This window comes from Myotis davidii, unplaced genomic scaffold, assembly GCF_000327345.1.
Source record: "Myotis davidii unplaced genomic scaffold, ASM32734v1 scaffold238, whole genome shotgun sequence".
NCBI lineage: Eukaryota > Metazoa > Chordata > Mammalia > Chiroptera > Vespertilionidae > Myotis > Myotis davidii.
Window position 1 is genome coordinate 9,707,407 of NW_006293779.1, and position 21,605 is coordinate 9,729,011.

The 21,605-nt window shown below is 38.7% G+C and overlaps 1 protein-coding gene across 9 annotated transcripts in view; it reads left to right on the forward strand.

The window, feature by feature from the left end:
* PUM2 (pumilio RNA binding family member 2) overlaps positions 1-15,633 on the forward strand; it is a 68,452-nt gene extending 52,819 nt beyond the window's left edge. For 5 of the 9 annotated variants that reach the window (XM_015566400.1, XM_015566403.1, XM_015566398.1 and 2 more), the window contains 8 exons: positions 3,207-3,474; positions 5,606-5,735; positions 7,614-7,748; positions 9,319-9,456; positions 10,106-10,231; positions 10,471-10,592; positions 11,080-11,272; positions 12,654-15,633. In XM_015566400.1, coding sequence (XP_015421886.1) covers positions 3,207-3,474; positions 5,606-5,735; positions 7,614-7,748; positions 9,319-9,456; positions 10,106-10,231; positions 10,471-10,592; positions 11,080-11,272; positions 12,654-12,785 — 1,244 coding nt within the window. In that variant the 3' untranslated portion in view covers positions 12,786-15,633. The remainder of the gene's footprint in view (positions 1-3,206; positions 3,475-5,605; positions 5,736-7,613; positions 7,749-9,318; positions 9,457-10,105; positions 10,232-10,470; positions 10,593-11,079; positions 11,273-12,653) is intronic. The other 4 variants (XM_015566405.1, XM_015566406.1, XM_015566399.1 and 1 more) reach the window with 1 other exon arrangement.
* The last annotated feature ends 5,972 nt before the right edge of the window (positions 15,634-21,605 follow it).

A 21,605-nucleotide genomic window follows, 5' to 3' on the forward strand; every position in this document is an offset into this window, starting at 1 on the left:
AAGGGTCCGTGTTTTTTTTTTTTTTTTTAGTTTTATTCATTTCAAGCGAGCCGTAGTTTGCCCACGGCTGATCTAGATACTCTAAATGTTATTTTCCCACATTTACTTTATCTTTTTAAAAAAATATTTTTATTGATTTCAGAGAGGAAGGGGGGGAGAGAGGGAGGGAAGGAGGAAGGGAGAGAGAGAAACATCAATGATGAGAGAGGATCATTGATTGGCTGCCCCCGGATTTCTCCTCACCCCAGGATTGAGCCCGCAGCTGGGGCATGTGCGCTTGACTGGAATCGAACCTGGGACCCTACAGTCTGCAGGCCGACACTCTATCCACTGTGCTAAACCAGCTAGGGCTACTTTATCATTTTTGTTCTTTCTCCCCCTCTCTTCATCTCCCTTTCCCGTCACACCCAATTTTTTTCTTTACATTTGTGAAAGGAAGTTGGTTGAGGAAATTAACAATAATGTAGTAATACTATCAATGACCTCAACATTTTTGAAGATTATAGACCAGTAGTTTTGTAGAATATCCCTCAATCCCCAAATAGATTTTGGATGACATGTTTTCAATGTTTTGAAAGCCAAATTTAAAATGTTTAATGTATGTTATAAATTGGGTTTTAAATAGTTCTTATTGATTTGAGAGAGAGAGAGAGAAACATTGATCGGTTGCCTCCCGCACACAGCCTGACCAGGGATTAAACCCACAGCCTGGTTATGTACCTTGACCGGGAATCGATCCCGTGACCTTTCAGTGCATGAGAATGCTCAACCAACTGAGCCACAGTGGCCAGGGCTATAAATTAGGTTTTAAATGCTTCTTAATTTGTAAGAGAAAAGAAGGTATCCTACCCTGAGTGAAATTTTTTTTAGTTTTATACATGAAAATACTAATTAGTCTTCTAGAAGTGAAATTTCAAGATTTAAAAAAAAATTTTAAATATATTTTTATTGATTTCAGAGAGGAAGGGAGAGAGAAATCTCAATGATGAGAATCATCCATCAGCTGCCTCCTACACACCTCCTCCTGGGAATCAAGCCCACAACCGGGGCATATGCCCTCATCAGGAATCAAACTGTGATCTCCCTAGTTCATAGGTCGGCACTCAACCCCTGAGTCACACTGGCCAGGCGAAATTTCGAGATTTTTTAACTCAAGGCAGTTTAACAGTATTAAACATTTTAAGTTGTCAGCATGAGGAGTTTGGTGTTAGTTGCTGATAGAATGTAATTAAAGAATACCTAGACATGGGAGAAATTTCTATTGCATGTTCCTAGGACTACTTGGAAGATACCAAATAAAACTGACATGGTCATTTCTGGAGTAAGTATGTATATTGAACTGGTGTTGAAATTTATTTTAGTGTATTAAGGACAAGAGAAAAAATTAGTCTTTATGTTTGAGGTAATAATAAGCAACAATACAGAGATAGTCATGGGGGGGCAGTGAACAGTTAGGGCAGTACGAAATTTGTGTAAGAAATAGGTTTGGAATAATGTGAAAACTAGACTAAAGAATATAGAGGATGCACTCTAGCTGTCGGTTTTAGTGTAATGTGACACCATCAAAGAGGGCCTTGGAGTGGGAAAATAAAATTGTAAAAACAAATTGGAATGCTAATCATAGCACCCCTATCCTGCAGAAAGGTTAAGGAATTGTTAAGAATTGAATGGGCTAGTGGTCAGTTATTGTTGTGAACAGTTAATGGAACTCTATAAATAGAAATAATAGTGGACCAGAAGAGTTAATAGGAAATTGAGACAAGTATTAAGACACTAACTTCTTTCACTTTTTAGATATAACATGAAAATTTGATGTTAGTAGTTTTGGTGTATACCATGACTTCAGTTACACACTTTTAAAGAAAGAAATAGAACTGGTCCTTAGGCAGTTGATGTTACATAAAATACTCATGAATATTTATTGTATACTGAACAGACATGTGTTGGACACTAGGTTTCCAGCATGGGAGTGAATGCAATTTTGTGGCACTTAACGTTGGAGAGGGGGCTGAGGGTTCGAGTAAATATGGATGAAGGGAAATTCAGTGAAGAAGAATAAAGCTGGGGACTGAAAGTAAAGCAGTTCACTCCAGGATTATAACATTTTTACTGCTCCTTGTCCTTTTAACTTTTTTGGCCTAGCGCCTCTGTGTAACTTTGCACCGACAGTGTGTCCTTGGCATCATCTTTATCCTGTGGCCTGGTTGTATATACAGCACTGTTCTACATATAGTTGGTATACAATAGCATAAAGCTGACGGTGGATTTTTGTTAATCTGAACTAAATCTGCATTTAGCAATTTTCTATACATTTTTTTAAAAGGACACTGTCAAGTAGTTTTAAATGGTTATATGTATTAAGGACAATTTCCTGCTTATATTTATTTTTGTTTCTATTGACTGCCATTTATTGTTCTTGTTTAGAATGGTATGTAAGTTAAAGAGGATTTTTATTCGTTATCTTAAAGATCAGTATTAGAGCCCTAGGAATAATAAATGTTATGTATTACTATAATTTCTTATCTATAAAATAGTATTATGGAAAGTATTTTTAAGCAGTATTTTAAAATAGTGTGTCATTTGAATTTATTGTCTAATATTATTGTGGTTTTTTAACTTATAAAAACTTATCAATGTGTTAACTAAGAAATGATTTTTTTTACACAGAAGTATATACTTTTTAATGTGCTTTTAAATATATTCCAAAAATACAGATTAGCCTTCTGTGTTCCTTTAATACTCCAAATTTTAGTCAAACTTTTTCAGTGGCTTCAAACCTGAGTTGGCTAGTTTTTTGCAACTTGCTTGTTAATGTAACTGAAAGTTTTATTGGTGGTTTCAGTATTCTGTTATTGATATTAGTATGTATGACATTAGTTGTTATAATGAAGTTTTAAACCATGCTTCTAAGAACAACTATAGGATTTGTGTATGATATTAGATGTTATAATTATGCTGTAAACTAAACTGCCAAGAACAAAAACAGTTTTTCCTCATGTTTTCTAGTCTCTTTTTTCCCCCTTATCTATAGCCACACACATTAAGTAAATGTGTGAGATTTTCCTCCCATTTTTATTTCTTTGTTAAAACACAGGAATTAGTGGGGTGAAAAATTTCTCTACTGACTGAATTTTTAGTTTAAGTGACTTTTATTTGAGGAATGACTTTGTCAAAACTATTTGCTAACCACAACTGCTTTGTTGTAGGAGGACTGACAAATGGTAGTGGTCGCTATATCTCTGCAGCCCCCGGAGCAGAAGCAAAGTATCGAAGTGCTTCCAGCACTTCCAGTCTGTTCAGCTCCAGCAGCCAGCTCTTTCCTCCTCCGAGGCTTCGGTATAATAGGTCTGACATTATGCCTTCAGGCCGAAGTAGATTATTGGAAGATTTCAGAAATAACCGCTTCCCAAACCTTCAACTTAGAGACTTGATTGGACACATAGTTGAGTTTTCTCAAGACCAGCATGGTTCTAGGTAAGTGATTATGATTTTTGATACTTTCCACTACATTTAAAATATTTTTTAATCCTATTGGATATATTTTTATTAGAGAGAGAGAGAGAGAGAGAGAGAGAGAGAGAGAGAGAGAGAGAGAGAGAGAGAGATTGAGAGTGGTTGCCCCTGCACACTCCCTGACTGGCAATCGAACCTCCAACCCTAGTATGTGGCGTGCCTGGGAATTGAACCCACCACCTTCTGGTTTATGGATCGACACTCCAACCAACTGAGCCACACTGGCCAGAGTCACAGCATTTTTGTCTTGGAAATTGCTACCTTGTAAAAGCCTAAATTTTTCTTGACTAGAATCATTTGATCTGCATAAAAGTTGGAAGCTTTTAAAAAATAAATACCTACTATGGATTATATTTTGTCTTTTATATTAGAATAAATAATAAAAATACAGGTATACATTTTTTTAATTTTCCAATTTTCTTTTATGAGAATTTTTAATACTTAAAATATAGTAGTGCCTTTTTATTGGATTGTTTTTATTACATTGACTCTAAATCATTTAACATCTTTAAATTTTTCTTAAAATATTTTGAATTCCGCCCGGCATGGCTCAATATTTAAGCTTTGAGTTATGAATAGGAAGTCACAGTTTGATTCCAGGTCGGGGCATGTGCCTAAATTGCAGGATTGATCCCCAGTGTTGGGCGTGCAGAAGGCAGCTGATCATTGATTCTCTTTAAAAAAATTTTTTAAATTTCATTTGTGGACTTTAAGCATCCCTGATGTATATATTATCTTTTTTTTTAAAAAGTTAAAAACCAGTTAAATGCTTTTGTGTTCCTTTATAGATTTACTGGAGGCCCGATGCATGAAATAAATTCATGCAAAAGTAGGCCTTCCTTCCCCCAGCTGCCAGCACCAGCTTCCCTCTGACACCCGGCACCCGGGTTTCGGCTTCGCCTGGGAGGCAGTCTGGTCTGATTAGCATATTACGCTTATATTATTACAGATATTCAGTGTTACTTAGCTTAAATTGAAACATTCAAATATAGAAATATTAGTGCCTTTGTACATTATTTTTTAATCCTCTCCCAAAGACATGCTTTTTTAAAATTGATTTTAGAGTTAGAGGAAGGCGGAGGGGGTGGGGACATCAATGTGAGAGTGGAACTTCAATCAGTTGTCTCCCTCACACTCCCCATCTGAGGATCGAACCTGCAACATGGGTATGTGTCCTGACTCGGAGTCAAACCCTAACCTTTTAGTGTACAGGATGATGCTCCAACCAACTAAGCCACAGTTGCCAGGGCAGTGCCTTTGTACATTAAATGCATATACCATAATGCTTGAGGTAGATGTGACTAGGGCCCGGCCAGGGAGGAGCCTACAACTGAGGTATGTGCCCTTGACTGGAACCAAACCCGGACCCTTCAGTCTGCAGGCTGACGCTCTATCCACTGAGCCAAACGAGCTAGGCTTGAGGTCATGTTCTCAAGATACAGCACAGAAAGGAGAATGGTAATAGAATTCTAATACATTTATCAAATTTGAGATGTTTTCTTTTTTTATAGTTTTAAGGTAAAACTGAAATTTTTAGTATATGTGCTGCTGAAGCGAGTACTAAAACTGAAATTTAAGAAATACAGTTATTGATCAGATAGCTGCTTATAAATTTTATCTCCCTCTCTAGTTGCAAGTTCCTTAAGAGTAGCAAATGAACCTGGTATCATTCACAAGGGCTAGCTTATAAGGAATTCAGTTGCGTTTGATGAGCTTTATTTCTAAGGTTTTCTTTTATTCTGGCCTAAAAAGATACTTAGTGCTATTGTATGTATATTCTGAAAATACATGAATAACAGTAAAATGCTTGTGATTTTCTTTTTGATTATAATGCAACCGGAACTAACTTAAACATCTTTACATTCTTATTTTTGCCTATTTAACTAGTAATTTTAAATTAAAGGTGTTGTAAAGAAATGCTTCATAACTTTTTTATTTTACCTTGGCTGTCCACCATAGAAAATGTGTTAGTACTGTTTCTGAAAATAATTGTGTTTGTGTGGATTGGGGGTGTAAGTACTCAAGTCCTACGGATTTTGTAGGAGCTTGTTTTCAGTGTACTGTCATGCATTTAAAATTTTTTTCCATGTAGGTTCATACAGCAAAAACTAGAGAGAGCTACTCCAGCTGAGCGACAGATGGTTTTTAATGAAATTTTACAAGCAGCATATCAATTAATGACAGATGTTTTTGGCAACTATGTTATTCAAAAGTTTTTTGAGGTAAGCACCCATACATGTTTGTATATCTATCTAAGTATATGCTCAATACTTAGAAAAGCTCAGGAAATTGGGTAAAAGTCATCTATATATATAAAAGCCTAAGTGACCCTTACGACAAAACAACCAGAACAACTAGAACAACCAGTCTACCAGTCACTATGATGTGCACTGACCACCAGGGGGCAGACGCTCAACACAGGAGCTGCTCCCTGGTGGTCAGTGCACACACAGCCAACCTCCTGTGACCGGCCAACCTCCCTCAGCGCCTCCCCCTTGGCAGCCAGTCCCCCCATCAGTCCCGATCGGGGGTGGGGCCCAGCCGACCAACCTCCTGTGGGCCCCCACTCCTCCCCACAACCAACTTCCCGCAGCCCCTCTGCCCAGGTGGCCAACATCCCACGGCCCCTCCCCCTGGCTAGCCAACTTTCCAGGGTCCCTACCCCAGGCCAGCGGGCCCTCCAATAGGCCATGATCACCAGCCAGGCCAAGGAACCCCACCCATGCACAAATTCATGCACCGGGCCTCTAATTTTTACATAAAAATATATGAGCTTGGGTGGGAATATTTGCAAATCATATAAAATAAATATTTTATACCCACACTATTTAAAGAACAACTAAAGTTCAAAAAGACAACTCAATTAAAAAGTGAACAAAGGACTTGAATAGACATGTTTTCATAGACAATATACAAATGCCAATAGGTATAGAAAAAGAAGCTCAACATCCTTAGTTATTAGGGAAACATTTCAAAACCACAGTGAGATTTCACTTTACTTTTATTAGGATGATTGTAATTTTAAAAATGGGAAATAACAAATGTTGGTGGAGCTGTGAAGAAGTTATAATCCTTGTACATTGTTGGTGGAAATGTAAAATGGTTCAGCTGCTGTGGAAAACAGTTTGGCATTTCCTCAAAAACTAAATATAAAATTGCTATACAACCCAGCAATTTTGCTCCTAGATATATACAGGATGGGGCAAAGTACGTTTATAGTTGTGAGTAGGCAAAACAGTTTTTCTTGTATTATTAATTACTGTATTTTCCATATGAACAACGGTAAACCTCCTTTTGCCCCACACTGTATATACCCAAAGAATTGAAAACAAGGTCTCAAACACTAACTTTTCATTTCAGTATTATACAGAATAGCCAGAAGGTGGAAACAACCCAAATGTCCAACAGATAAATATATGGGCCTACCTTAAAATGGAATGTTAATATTAATCCTGATTAATATCTGAAAATATAAAGCATTGGGAGTAACTCTTAGATGAAGCAGTAAATAATAGGATAGTCTTTACTTGGATTTGTTAGATATTATCTTTCCTATTTAATAAAAGGCTAATATGCAAATTGTCCCCTCAACCAGGTGTTCGACCAGGGTGCGGTGCCAGCTGGCCAACCACCCAGGCCCCTCCCCCCAGCTGGCCCTGCTCAATCTGATCTATCGGGGCAGGCCAGCCAGACCCTCCCTGTGCACAAATTCGTACACCAGGCCTCTAGTTTATTTTATAATTTACATAATTAGTTTATAATTAAACATCTGTGTTGTAGTTTATGTTAGAATATAGTTGGGAATTAACTAGTCTGAATGTATGGCTCAGATTTATTATATTAAAGATGAGGGCTGTTGGTTTGAAATGAAAAGTGAAGGTGTATGTTAATAACAGAAATTTTTGACCCCAGAGCAAGTAATACACTTACAATTTTAAGCATCTCCGGTTCTGTCTTAGTTAACTTTTACCTAAATGCCTCCTCCCTTCACAATACCTATTTTAAAAGTCGATTCAATAGGCTACAAACAGTGGGTTATTTAACTTTAGCAAAGTAGCATTATGGTCACTTTTTAATAATATTATTTTCCTCTCTCTCAGTTTGGGAGTTTGGATCAAAAATTAGCCCTGGCTACTCGTATTCGTGGTCATGTTCTACCCTTGGCCTTGCAGATGTATGGCTGCCGTGTTATTCAGAAAGCATTAGAGTCTATTTCATCTGACCAACAGGTAATTGTAAGTTAAGACAAAATTTTTGTATTTTCTCAGTTTTTAAATTACCTTTTTTATCATACAGTAATCTTGGAGTGAAATATTACATGTTTCCAGTTAGACTACAAGATTTTTAAACTGTCTTAACAGTAAGTTATTAGTTAAAAGTTATACAGCAGCCCCAGCTGGTTTGGCTCAGTGGATAAAGCGTTGGCCTGCGGACTGAAGGTCCCAGGTTCGATTCCAGTCAAGGGCACATGCTTAGGCTGAGGGCTCAATCCCCAGTGGGGGACATGCAGGAGGCGGCCAATCAATGATTGTCTCTCATCATTGATGTTTCTCTCTCTCTCTCCCTCTCCTTTTCTCTCTGAAATCAATAAAATTATTTTTTTTTAAAGTTATACAACAGATCTTTGCTCTGCCCTCTATTTTCTTCATCATTTCATCTCTTTCATGAATATATTTTATTACCTACTGTGTGATAAGCAGAGTGCTAGACAGTGGGTGTTTTTGCTATCACTTGCTTATTTGATTTTGTCATATCGGGGATACATTTTACTATTTCCAATGTTTATTTGGATTATATTTATACTTCTGTCATAAGAATGAAGTTTTTATAAATCTCAACAGGAAAAGTAACCTAAGAATTAACAAGATTTATAATTCTTTAAAAGAAGATACATATATATTAAATGGGAAATATACCATGTTCTTGGATGGAAAATCTAAATATTTTAAGTTAAAGGATTAATGCAATTTGAAAATCACATACTTGGAATTTTTCTCATAACTGATGAAAATAATTTTTAAATTGAACATATGTTACAGTGGGGAAATATCAACAAATTTGATGATGTAGTACCTTAGACCTTCTCTGCAGTCTCAGACTGGTATAGATACTTTAAAGTTATTCTAAGTTTCTTTAATATTTGGAAGTATAAAACTCTTGGGAGTAAGCTTTACATGAACCAGTTAATGAATAATGGTATTGTTTTTGAAATATATATATATATGTATATATGTATGTATGTATGTATTTTTTATTGATTTAAGAGAGGAAGGGAGAGGGAGAGAGAAAGATCAAAACATCAATATGAGAGAGAATCATCTGCACACCCCCTACTGCGAATCGAGCCTGCAACCTAGGCATGTACCCTAACCGGGAATTGAGCCATGACCTCCTCGTTCATAAGTAGACGCTCAATCACTGAGCCATGCTGCTGGACTCATGCATTTAAAATAATTATTTTGGGGAAGAATAGTGCTAAGTAGAGAAAAAGTTCTGAATGAGTTATATTAGTTGTCAGCTGAGAAAGATGAGTAGAAGACGTACACAGTGAAGATAGTTTAAATATGGCCAATTCATCACTAGGTTATATTTCAGCTAGTATTCAAATTATAATCTTGCAAAATGTTTTAGTAATTTTCACCTTATTGGCTTCTGCAAATTATACTTTGTGGGGAAGGGTTAAACTTACATATGAAAAAAACTGCAAACAAAATTTTTATTATACTTTTGTTCTCATTTCAATATTTGTAATCCTGTTAATGTTGTTTGATGAGGCAGTTATTTAAATGTCATCTTCTCCTGCAGAGTGAAATGGTAAAGGAGCTGGATGGTCATGTACTCAAATGTGTGAAAGATCAGAATGGGAACCATGTTGTACAAAAATGTATTGAATGTGTTCAGCCACAGTCACTACAATTCATCATTGATGCTTTCAAAGGACAAGTAAGAGGTTTTTTTTCGCTTCTACCTAGTTAGCAGGGCATTATTTTAGATTTTGAGTGTTGACACATTTTTCATAAGTCACAAGATAATTCCCAGTACTTTCACATAAAAAATAGGGGACAGAATAGTGAATGTACACTCATTTCTGCCTCTATTACAGAGTGAGTCAATACCTTCATTTTTTTGAAGCTGAGAAATAGAAATATGAGTTTAATTACATTACTTTAAGAAGTAAAGATAACCTCTGTTAGAATTGTACACTAATTTTTTTCAAATTTCTTGGGAGAAGAATGAGGAAAACTTAAAACTGTATAATAAAAGACAAATATTAATTAGTAACTAATACATTGTAATTAATAGTTTCTAATTACAGTGTGCACTGTCCTCACCCCACAGTACATTTCTCCTCATTATTACATGTCTTTCATCTTCTGTTTAGTTTCCTTTTAATCAAAATATCTGTTAAGTCATATTGAACACCCCATGGATTAATGCAATTTGAAAATCATATTTTTAAATTGAATGTGTGTTACAATGGGAAAATCCAAACAAATTTGATGATGTATTAAATGTGAATTCCCCACCATTTTATTTAAATTAATTCAGAGTGTCAGAGAAAGGAAATTTTAATTCTTCCCATTTTTTTAAGGTGTTTGTACTTTCAACTCATCCTTACGGGTGCAGAGTGATCCAGCGCATCCTAGAGCACTGCACTGCAGAACAGACTTTGCCTATCTTAGAAGAACTCCACCAACACACTGAGCAGTTAGTCCAGGTATAAGCTCCCTCATAATATGAAATGTTTATGTATATATACTTAAATGGTTCTGATTTATTTTTTTAAGATATAATAATTTTCTTAAGTTAATACACTGTAGAAACACAGTGAGACAAAAGCTAGTGTACTCTCCTGAGTACGTATACTGTATTTTTTAGAAAAATGGTTAATATCTTTTTAAAGAATAATCATTCTTAAGGAATGACTTAAAATAATTTTTAAATATCTGTACTTAGGATCAGTATGGAAATTATGTTATTCAGCATGTACTGGAACATGGTCGACCTGAAGACAAGAGCAAAATTGTTTCCGAAATCAGAGGAAAGGTCTTAGCCCTGAGTCAACACAAATTTGCCAGGTATTGCATTATTTTCTAATTCTAAGGATCTTCTTTCAACTCTTTGGTTTTTATTAGTAAGCACAGAAATGCATATAGAACGTAACATTGAAATACAATCTTTTCTTTAATAGAGTCAAAAAGGACATGCAGAACATTGCTTTTATTCTTAAAGAATCTACATGACAAATTAGTTTCTATTTCTGAAATCTGTAGTTAGAAAATTATGTCCCCAAGACCTCTGAGTAAATGCAAATTTAATTTATTTAGTGCATGTTTGTGAAAGTCTCAAACCTTATTAATAACCTAGTTTCCCCGTTTTAAAATTATAATTTTAATTACGATTTTAAGAGACCCATAATTAAACTTGTGGAAGTCCAATATGTGTCCTCTGTGATGTCAATTTGTTTTAAAAGTAATTGTAAGAAAATTACAAGAGATTCCCATCTTGATTCTTCTCTCTTCCAGTGTATTGAGTAAATTCTTGTGTATGTGCTTTAATTTTCAGCAATGTAGTAGAAAAGTGTGTTACTCATGCCTCCCGTGCTGAGAGAGCTTTACTGATTGATGAAGTGTGCTGCCAGAATGACGGTCCTCACAGTGCCTTATACACCATGATGAAGGACCAGTATGCCAATTATGTGATTCAGAAGATGATTGATATGGCTGAACCTGCTCAGAGAAAGATAATCATGCACAAGGTAATATACTTAATAGCTCTGAAAACAGTTGATTCAATTGGTGTGCCTTTAGGCTATGCATCTAATTTCCCTAGGCTTTAATTTTCCTTATCTATGTTATAACTGGGGTGGTGGTGGAATGTATTGATACCCTGATTTTAGGTTAGTATGGTGTACCCTTTATTAAATTCTTAAGGTAATGTGCTCAGTAAAATCAGATTCATTTCTTATCTGTTTATCTACCTTTAGCATTGTTCTTCCCTTCCCCATCTTATTTCAGTATACTTGATTTGCCATTTTACATGGGTCGAACATTGATTTTCTCAATAACGTAATAAATTTTCCAGGGACAGAGTTTATGTTTGTTTGATTGTTTTAAATCAGTTAAGTTGTTTTTTCTCTGTATCTTCTTCCTAGAATCTAATAATTTTGTAAAGACATCAAGTTCCATAGGAAAATCTGTTAAAAAGAACACTGGAGGAAATAATATTTGAATATCTTGATCTTTTTCTAAATTTAGCCATTTAAAAAATGGAACAACATATGTAACCTCTTTGGATTCCTCTTTATATTAAAGAGAAAATGATCTTGTATGATCATAAATATTTTTGGCCTTCTGATTTTTAACATTTTTCAGCTGATGTATTAATTTTCTACCTCTCAGAAAGAGAGATAGAAATATCAATGATGAAAGAGAATCATTGATCATTGCATGTCCCCTACTGGTACAAGCCCACAACCTGGGCACATGCCCTGACTGGGAATCGAGGTGACCTGGTTCATAGGTCAAAGCTGTCTGGGCAATTTCTAATATTTTAACTGTAATCAGCAGTGCTTTATATGAATGTTTGCATAAATTTTTTTGTAAGGAAAATATTTAGAGTGGAATTGCTGGTAAAGGTATGTAAACATTTTATATTTTAATAGGTACTGCCAAGTTGCTCTCAGTTTGCACATCTATTTAGTCAGTATATGAAAAGGGTACCTGTTTTACATTTATCTCATAACTACCAATTATTTATAAAGTTCTTGCCTATCTAAATGGGAAGATAATGTTATGATTTCTTTCATTTATATTTTCAAACCTATTAGATTTTGAGTGTTAACACATTTAGTAAGATATTGAACATCTTAAATGTAGTAGCCATCACACATCTGACCATTTGCGTATGTTTTCTGCTTTATTTTGAATTGCTTTTTTGTCCAGCTGGCTCAAGTTGTAAGATTCTGCCTTCCTAGACTGTGGTAGCTCACTAGAGATACTCCCCTGCTGCGCTTAGAGCTCCTCTGCTATTCTTTGAAAATCCCAATTATTATTCTAAATTACTTGGCTATGGGGCACTTTTTTTTAAGAAATCAGAAACTAAAAGAACATGTCCTAAGCAGATTATTTGTTTTTCAGATTCGACCTCACATTACTACTTTGCGCAAATACACATACGGGAAGCATATACTGGCCAAGTTGGAAAAATACTATTTGAAAAATAGCCCAGATCTGGGGCCTATTGGAGGACCACCAAATGGAATGCTATAAAGAAAAAAGAGAAAGAAGATAATGTAACCATAACCATGTGAAAAGAACGTTTCTTTTGTGAATTATCAAAACACAACTCAACTATGAATCGTCAAAATTTTTTTTAAAGCAAAACTATTTATTGACTTTATTCATCCATTTGTAAATTTTTTAAGGTTCTTGTGTATATTTGGGGGGTGGGAGTGGTGAATTATAAATGATATTTCGCCCTGAGTGGAGACCTATCAGATTGGATTGCTGGCAAAGCACAGAATGCCTGTATATGATGTAACTGTATCAAAAAAAAGCTGTCACATATTTTGTAAATTTTTACCTTGTAAAGCCACAAAAGTAGTTTTTAAAGGAAAAAGTACAGTATTCTTTTAATAAACTGGCTTGCAGTCTGGTAGGTCTATGGACCCCATAGCACAACAGGTTTATAGAGATGTATATAGAAATATAGTCATTTTTTTTGTCCTTTATGTGAAGCCTTTTATAACAGATTAACAATCAACTACATAAATATTATTAATATTTTTAAAAAGTTAAGTTGTATTTTGGTAATTCACAATCTATCATGCAAATAAAATTCAGCAAGTAAGATAAGAATTAAATGATTTGAGATGAAAAGAACTTAACATTATTTACAGTGGATGTGGTTTTAATCAAATACTGCCCTAAAATGTCTCTGGCAATGTACAGAAGTATTGTATATACTTAACATATGTAATTGTTGTAAGAGATAGAAAAAAACAAAAAACAAAATCATGGTGACACTTCCATCGAGTTAAGTGCACTAAACGGAAAGTTAAGTCCCATTTTAACTTTTCGGTTTGGTTTGCAATGAGAAAGAGTGGAAATTTGTGTATTGTTTTGCTTATAGAATTACAAGGACATGTTGAGGAAGTGTTGAGCTTATTTTGCTTTTTCATAGTAGATTTCAGAAAGTAGGAACCAGATAGAGGTGAAAAGGGGGCCACTGAAAAGTGAATTTGATAGCTCAACATTTAAGCATGATTACATATTCAGATAGCCTTTTTTGCTTCCTATAAATATATGCATTGTGTGTGTAGTAATAGATGGTAAGTTTACAATTTGGAAAAGCAAATCTTGTTTCAGTGTTTATTATAAAAGCCTTGCTAATTTAGTAGTAATGCTTTCCTTGGTTGTACAGGTGTACATTTGTAAACCATCATGCTGTAAATGGAATTTGTTTTATCTCTTTGGGAAACATTTGCATTTTAGTGTACATTTATGTCCCTGCCCTCTTTGACCTGGCATATAGTGTTGTATAATGTAAATTTCTCCAAATCAAGAGTGATTTTTTAAAATTTTTTTATCTTTATATGATTTCAGAAGTATGAACCAACTTTCTTTTTATTATTATGAGAAACATTTTGTTTTATAACATAGTTAATATGGACATGCTAGGATTTGGATCCCTTTCAAGAAGTCAGGGTATTGTGCATAATAGAAAGTATTGGACTGAGATATTTGGTTAACATGGAGGCCAATGCTTTTTCCATCTTATTAAATGTGATGTGACTTTTTTCTTTGTACAGAAGAGTACTGTATTTTTGGATAGCCTACTCCCAAGTAAGAGCAAATCTGTATGATAACATTTTTTTCTCTGGACATAAGACATAACAGTAACATGATGTACATTTACAAGCGGCCTTATGTACATTTCCCAACAATCTTTTTAAGGCAAAATTGTGACCATATGTGTATAATTAAAATCGTTTTTAATCCTTTGCCTATGAAAATATTTTGGAAAAATTGCTTTGTATATTCAGTTTCTGAAAGATAAAGAAAGTGCTTTGTATTTTGTTGAAGTCAGTATTTTGTATAAAACATTTATGTTGACCCACTTATGTTTAGTGCTGAAAACTAATGAACCATGCTATCTCTTTAGATGGAACATGTAAGGGATTTTTACTAGGAAGTCTGCAGAAGAAAAGCAATCTTTTGAGCACAATATTGAATATAAAGGTTTTATCACTGAGCTGCTCATATCATGAACCTAAAAATAATGGCATGAAGTTTGGGATGCCAGGCATACTTTTTCATATTTTCTTTGAGTTGCTCTTGTTTTTTTAACCCAACATTCCATGTTGAGGCCATTAAATCCAACCACTTGTCACTGTCACCTCTCAGAGTCACACTGGTTCATCACGTCCCAGTCACCGTGGCAGTGCTTCCCCTGCAAAGCTGCTCTCCCACCTTCTCGCCTTTGTTTTGCCAGCCTTAGTGTCTTGGCACCGCCTCCAATTTTTGTTCCCAGTATCAATCAGCTCATGGTTTTAGGATCCAAGTTGTCCTAGTTGGAGATTGGTAGTGACTTTCTTGGATTTGCACAGTTGAATTCCTGATTTCCCTTTATCCGTGGCCTCTGTCGGCACAGGCAGTTACCTCTGCAAATGAGGAAAGTCCTAGAGACGAGCACACTGGGAAGCAACCCTCTTCTGGGGGACTGAGGGTCCCCTGTGTCCTGACAACCTAATCGTCCCAGTACTTGGGGCCTGTTCTAGAAAAGGATGTGTCCTGGTAGACATGGTGTGGTCTGCCATTGTTGGTACCCACCTGGGATTTCACTATTAATAAAAGTTGGCATGGAGCTTTGACAAAATCTGAAAATGGCTTTTCAGAATAAAGGAACTTAACGGGGCAGAGCCACTGAGGCTTCACTCTTGAGTGTCTCAACATGGATTGTTTCTGGACCAGTTTGTCTTAAGTCCTGGCTCTTATTGGTTCATATGAAATAATGTTATCTTCACTTCTTTGTATATTATGTATAAATTAGAAAATGAAAAATGTGTGAATAACATTGTATGAAATAAATCTGGTCTTGTGTTTTTCTCTAGATAAATACCCCTTTGTACCTCAGTTTAATTCAGATTGCCCATTCAAGTTTATTCTGACTTAAGGAAAACAAAAAATATTTTTATTGCATGGTCACCAGTCTGGAGCAACTGATCCCTCTCATGGTATCAGTCCTCACTTTTGATCAATTTCAGGATTTCTGTCTAGTTACATAGAGTGATTATACATTTTGGGTTTGTGAACTCAGAAGTTCAGTGCTTTACCCCAGGGTAGTACTAGTTCTAAATCCTCATTGATCTTAAGAATTACCTAATTCACAACTAATGCTAATGCTATTTCCCTTTTCCTATCCCTTCTATAGCTATTTAAAGTAAAAACCACACATAATTTGATAGCATCCAAATGGAGATTACATACAAGTGAAAAGGAATTTTCATTGTACACATTGTATATCCTCAGTTTTCATGTTACCTTGATTTGGCTCTATTCTGAGCTGCAATCAACCCTTATGAAATTGTTGACGTACCCCAGTTCGTAGTGATGGAAATTAAGATTTTCAAAAGGAAGTCAATAATATACCCTCCCACTCTTTGCTTAGTAACCTAAACGTGGTATTCTACTTGCCCTTATGATTGGTTTCTCAGGTTTAGGGGGAGGGCAGAGAAACCCCTAAGGAGCACTATTCACTGTCTACCATACTTAGGAGGACCCGACTAACATATCTGAGGGGGAGCTGGTGCCCCGGCTTTCAGTAAATTCATCTGTGAAAACGGGTGAGAAGGAATGGAGTTCTGTGGCATCCAGTGCTCCCAAGGAGGGAGGCAGGCAGGTAGGCCTAGCTTGGGCCCTGAGGAATGTGGGCAAACAACCCTCTAGGCCAGTGATGGCGAACCTTCTGAGCTCGGCGTGTCAGCTTTTTGAAAAACCCTAACTTAACTCTGGTGCTGTGTCACATATAGAAACTTTTTGATACTTGCAACCATAGTAAAACAAAGACTTAGATTTTTGATATTTATTTTATATATTTAAATTACATTTAACAAAGAAAAAGCAACCAAAAAAATGAGTTTGCGTGTCACCTCTAACACGCGGGTCATAGGTTTGCCGTCACTGCTCTAGGCCTTGAAGTTACCTGTGAAGGAGGAATAATATCCTGACTTCCCACAGAACATTGGATCTGAGGGATACTTGATGCCAAGAACCTAACAGCTACAGTATAATAAAAGCATAATGTGCTAATTAGACTGGATGTCCTGGATGACCTTCCGGACAAAGCCAGGGCTGCGAGGGAAGCCGGTGCCGGCAGCTGGGGGATGTAAGGCCTACTCTTGCACAAATTTCAGCCTCAGGCCTCTAGTCCTATGTAATAAAAGGCTAACGTGCAAATTGACATCACTATGATGTGCACTGACCATTGGGACAGACACTCAATGCAGGAGATGCCCCTGGTGGTCAGTGTGCTCCCACAAGGGGAGCGCCACTGAGCCAAAAGCTAAGCTCACGGCTGGCAAGCGCAGTGCCGGTGGCAGGAGCCTCTCCCACCGCAGCAGCACTAACAATGTTCAACTGACGGCTTAGGCCCACTCCCCAGACATCCCCAGAGGGCTCCCGGACTGCAAGAGGGCACAGGCTTGGCTGAAGGGACTCTCCCCTGCACCCCCCCCCCCAGTGCACAAATTTCGTGCACTGGGCCTCTAGTAGATCATACAAGCTTAAAATTTTTGTTGAACTTTACCTCCAAGTTCTGTAGACAATTTCTTTTACATTCCAGTGATAGAAATTCTTTTCCTAGTTATTTACCAGGATCTTAAGCCAAATGAAGTTGACCTGTATTCTACTTGGTAATTGAGGAATTTGCTAAACTAACATTAGTTCAAATTTTCTTGGACATCAGGGTGTAATGCATCAGTTTGGACTCTGGAATTAGAATGCCCAGGTTCCAAACCCTTTCGCTTTTACATTACTAGGTAAACAGTTGTATCTTTTAAGCCTTAGTTTCCTGGTGGTGTCGGAAAGGGAAATGATACCCACCTCCTAAAATTGAGGGTTAAATGAGAATATGTGACACACAGGGCCAGTGAGGACTCTGACTCCTGCTGTAGTGAGTTAACGAAAAAGTTTTATGGTGGTTGTTTTTTTAATTTGCCTGCATGACCACCTCAAAACATTTGGTTTGGAGCTCCTTTATGTTTCTGCAAACAAGCTCTTGATTAAAGTTGCAGAAAAATCACTGACTCAGTAGAAAAACTATTGAAGATATGATTAAGTAACTTTACAGCATTTTAATATTTTTTCTTGGTTCTAATATAAGTAATAGAAGCCCTGCTCAGAGGTATCCAGCTGCCATAATGGAGATGACAAGGAAATTGAAAGCAGCGTGGTGGAGATACACACACACCACACACACACACACACACACACACACACACACCTGTGCCACTGGAAAAGCATGTGAGACCCAGAAGCTGCTGAAATGTGGAAGTCAGACTGGTCAGGACATCGCTTGGTTTCTGCCACTCCGCACAGCCAGCCCTTGCGTCCTTTCCGCTGGGCAGTGTGAGCGCGCCCTCTATTGTGTGGTTATGCTTCAGTGAAAGAGAGTTCTGCCAACAAATCAATGTTTTGCTGGTTAAAGAGCCACCGTGGATCATTGGTAGGTGTCTGCCTTGAGAGTTGAGCCATAGTGATAGCCACGTGGGGAAATTTAGAAAGCTGGATTATGTGCAATTCCCTTAAGGAAATCTCCTTTAAAAAAAAAAAAAAAGAAATGTTACTGGTTTGAGAGAAAGAGGGAGAGGGAGAGAGAGAAGCATCGATGCATCAACACAGTTGGCGGCCTCCTGCAGGCTCTCGGCTAAGGATCAAGCCCAGAAACCCGAGCAATGTGCCCTGACCGGGAATCGAACCGGGGACCTTTTGGTACATGGGTTGACATTCAACCACTGAGCCACACGGCCCAGCAAAAGTCTCCTTTTAAGCACAGTGAGAGCAAATGTCTACAGGCCCAACGCAGAGCTGCGGGCTCCCAGTGTGCAACCTCTGCCTAATACAGTCTCGGTGAGGGAGTCTGGCTGAGAAGTGAATTTGCACAGGCCTCCTGAGGCTGGAGGTAAAGCTCACCTCACACAGGCACCTGCTCCTACGTAACATCCCGCCTTTTACAGCCTGGCGACCCTGAGCTCAGGAATACCTTCGGAACCCACGCCAGAGTCTCCTGGGGGCTTGAGATTGCCTAACTTCTCTAAGAATTATTTCTATTTCCCTGGTCTGATGCCAGGTAAAGTGCATTATTTCACTTAATCGCCACAATCTGAGTTCAGACCGTTTCAGGGATTTCCCCCAGGTTGTGTGGGGAGAGGACTGTAAAACTAAGGTTCAAACCCAAGTGTGTCTGCCTCTCCCAGTCCCACAGTCACATCTTCAACATCACTAAGGTTCAGGCAGCACTTACCTGTGTGCCAGGTACTGTACTAGCCCTTCACAGTGCTGATTTAATCCTCACAACAACTCTCTGAGGTAGGCACTAGCATTTCTCCAATTCATAGAGGAACAAAGTAAGGCACAGAGAGGTTAAGTTACTTGCTCAAGGACACACAGCTAAAATAGCCGCTAAGAATTTGCAACAGGAAAGTGCATACAGTTGCTAGCTGAGAGGGTAAGTAGGTGAGAAAGAACTGGCCTGCAGCTTACCTGCCCTAAGTGCAAGGAATCAGCACTTCCTCCCGGCAGGGGGCTGAGTCACAGCCAGCCAGAAGCTTCTCAAACACCGGGTCCTGGGCAGGAGGACCAGGAAAGAGGGGAAACGGGGTTTGTGGCAAGCCACCCCACCCTAGGAAGTGGCTCAGGGTGAATCAGCCAGATTACACCTGGGAGGGTGTGGCTGGCATCGGCACACCTACCTTCAGAAGAGCTTCCGGTCCAAGCCTCCAACAAAGGTTGCTCTGGAGATGACCCAGAACTGAGTCAAGAGCCACCGGGGGGAGCTAATGAAAGACTTCAGCGCCCATCACTGCCCCGGTCCCCGCAGCCACTGCACCCTCGGTTTGGCCTCTCTGTTAACATAGACCAGATGGAATGATACTACCACTGATTTTCAAAATTTCACCCATCCTCTCCCTCATCCATCCCCCAGCCTAATTGCATTCTGCCTCTTCCATAGTTTTCATTCCTGCCCCTTCCCCATCTCCCCGTCTTCACTGCCACCCCTCAAGGCAGGCGTGGTCCTTTCCCTCCGCTGCCTTCCCTGTGTGCCCACCTGCCGTCTTCCGCCTGCCGTGGCAGAGGACTTTCTAACGTGTGGACCTTGTCATCGAGCCCCTCCTCTGCTCTGAAAGGTCAGTGACTCCTCTGGCCAAGGCCCGCCCACCGGTGGCTCGCAAAGTGACACAGGCTGTCTCCATGTGACCCAGCTCTGGCCAAAGGGCCTGTGCTCTGGCCTATCCAGGCCACTCAGATCCCCTCCAGTTCCTGCACATTCTGAACCTCTTTCTTGCTTCCTTGCCTGTTCTCTGCTGGGTTTCCCACCTGGCATGGCCTCGCTCTACTCTATCTGCCGGTGGTTGGCTAAATAATAGTCCCCAAAATAGCCATGTCCCAATCTCTGGGACTTGTGTATGTTACCTTCCATGGCAAAAAATAAAATAAAAATAAATGAAAATAAGAATGGGCGGAGAGGGGTCTTTGCAGATTTGCAGATGTGATTCAGGTAAGCATCCTTAGATGGGGGGATTATCCACGTGGGTTCTAAATGCAATCACCTGTATCCTTATAAGAGGGAGTTTTTATCACAGAAGAGACGGTGATGTGAAGATAACGCAGAAAGAGAATGAAGATGTTGGCGCTTAAGGTACGTGTGTTGCCACCACAAGCCGAGGAATGCTGGCAGCCCCTGGAAGTTGGGAGAGGAACGGATTCTCTCGTAGAGCCTCTGGAGGGAGTGCAGGCCTGCTGATCCCTTGGTTTCGACCCAGTAAAACTGATTTGGGATTTCTGGCTTCCAGGCAGTAAGGGAATAAAACTGTGTTATTTTTGTTGCTGTAAGAACTGTCCAAACCTGTAGAGAATTTTCATGAGTTTATTTGAGCCAAGCTGACAACTGCCAGGAAACAAAATCCCAAGGAATTGAGAAAATGGACGTTTTGAAGCTTATTTTATATGTTAGCGTCAAACGAGGAGACATAAGAGGGGTTACATGACCTTAATCGGTGGTAGGTTAAGTGGGTGGGAGAAGGCAACACAGGGAAATCTCTAGGCCTGGCTAAAAGTGAAACGGAAAGACGTACTTTTACTAGTATATTGGTGAGTGTGGATGGTTAATAATTACCATTTACAGCACGTGGAGATGGTATTCGGGAATAGGATACCAAGGAGGGATTGTGTGGTCTCCTGCTCTGATGCGTGGGTGTGCCCTGAGGGATGCTCTAACATTCCAAAGGCATGTTATCTCAGATGCAAAAGGACAGTAGACAGACATACTTATGGGAAAGACTGACCTTTGTCAAGGACGCTACAAGCCCAGGATGTGACTACCAGTCGTGGCCTGCCTTTAGCTAGGAATTTTCATGTGCAGACCGTGCGATGTGGTGACTCTGGTCTCTGAGTTTGTAAGGCCGCCACGCAGGCCTCCTGTGAGCTTGTCAGGTTTCCTACGTGGCCCCCTCTCATCGACATTTTAAGCTACCAGATTCGTAGTCAGGAATGTGTTTCCGCAGCCACGGGGAACTAATCCACAGCCCAAGTCACCTTCCTTCATCTGAACACGCGCTCTGATGGCTTCTCCCTCTCCCTGGGACCTTCTGGAAGGTTTTCTCTGTATTCCGAATCCATTGTCCCTGCCAGCTGCTGGGAATACAGGGTGGTGTGACAGGCACTTCTTTGTGTTATGATTGTTTATATGTCTCTCTCCAAAGCGTGTGTCCTCCTCGGACTTGAGGATCTTACGTTCTATTTGTGTATCTCCAGCATCTGGGCTGATCCCGGCAGGTCCTCCAGTGGCTGTCACGCTGCCGCATGGCCCCC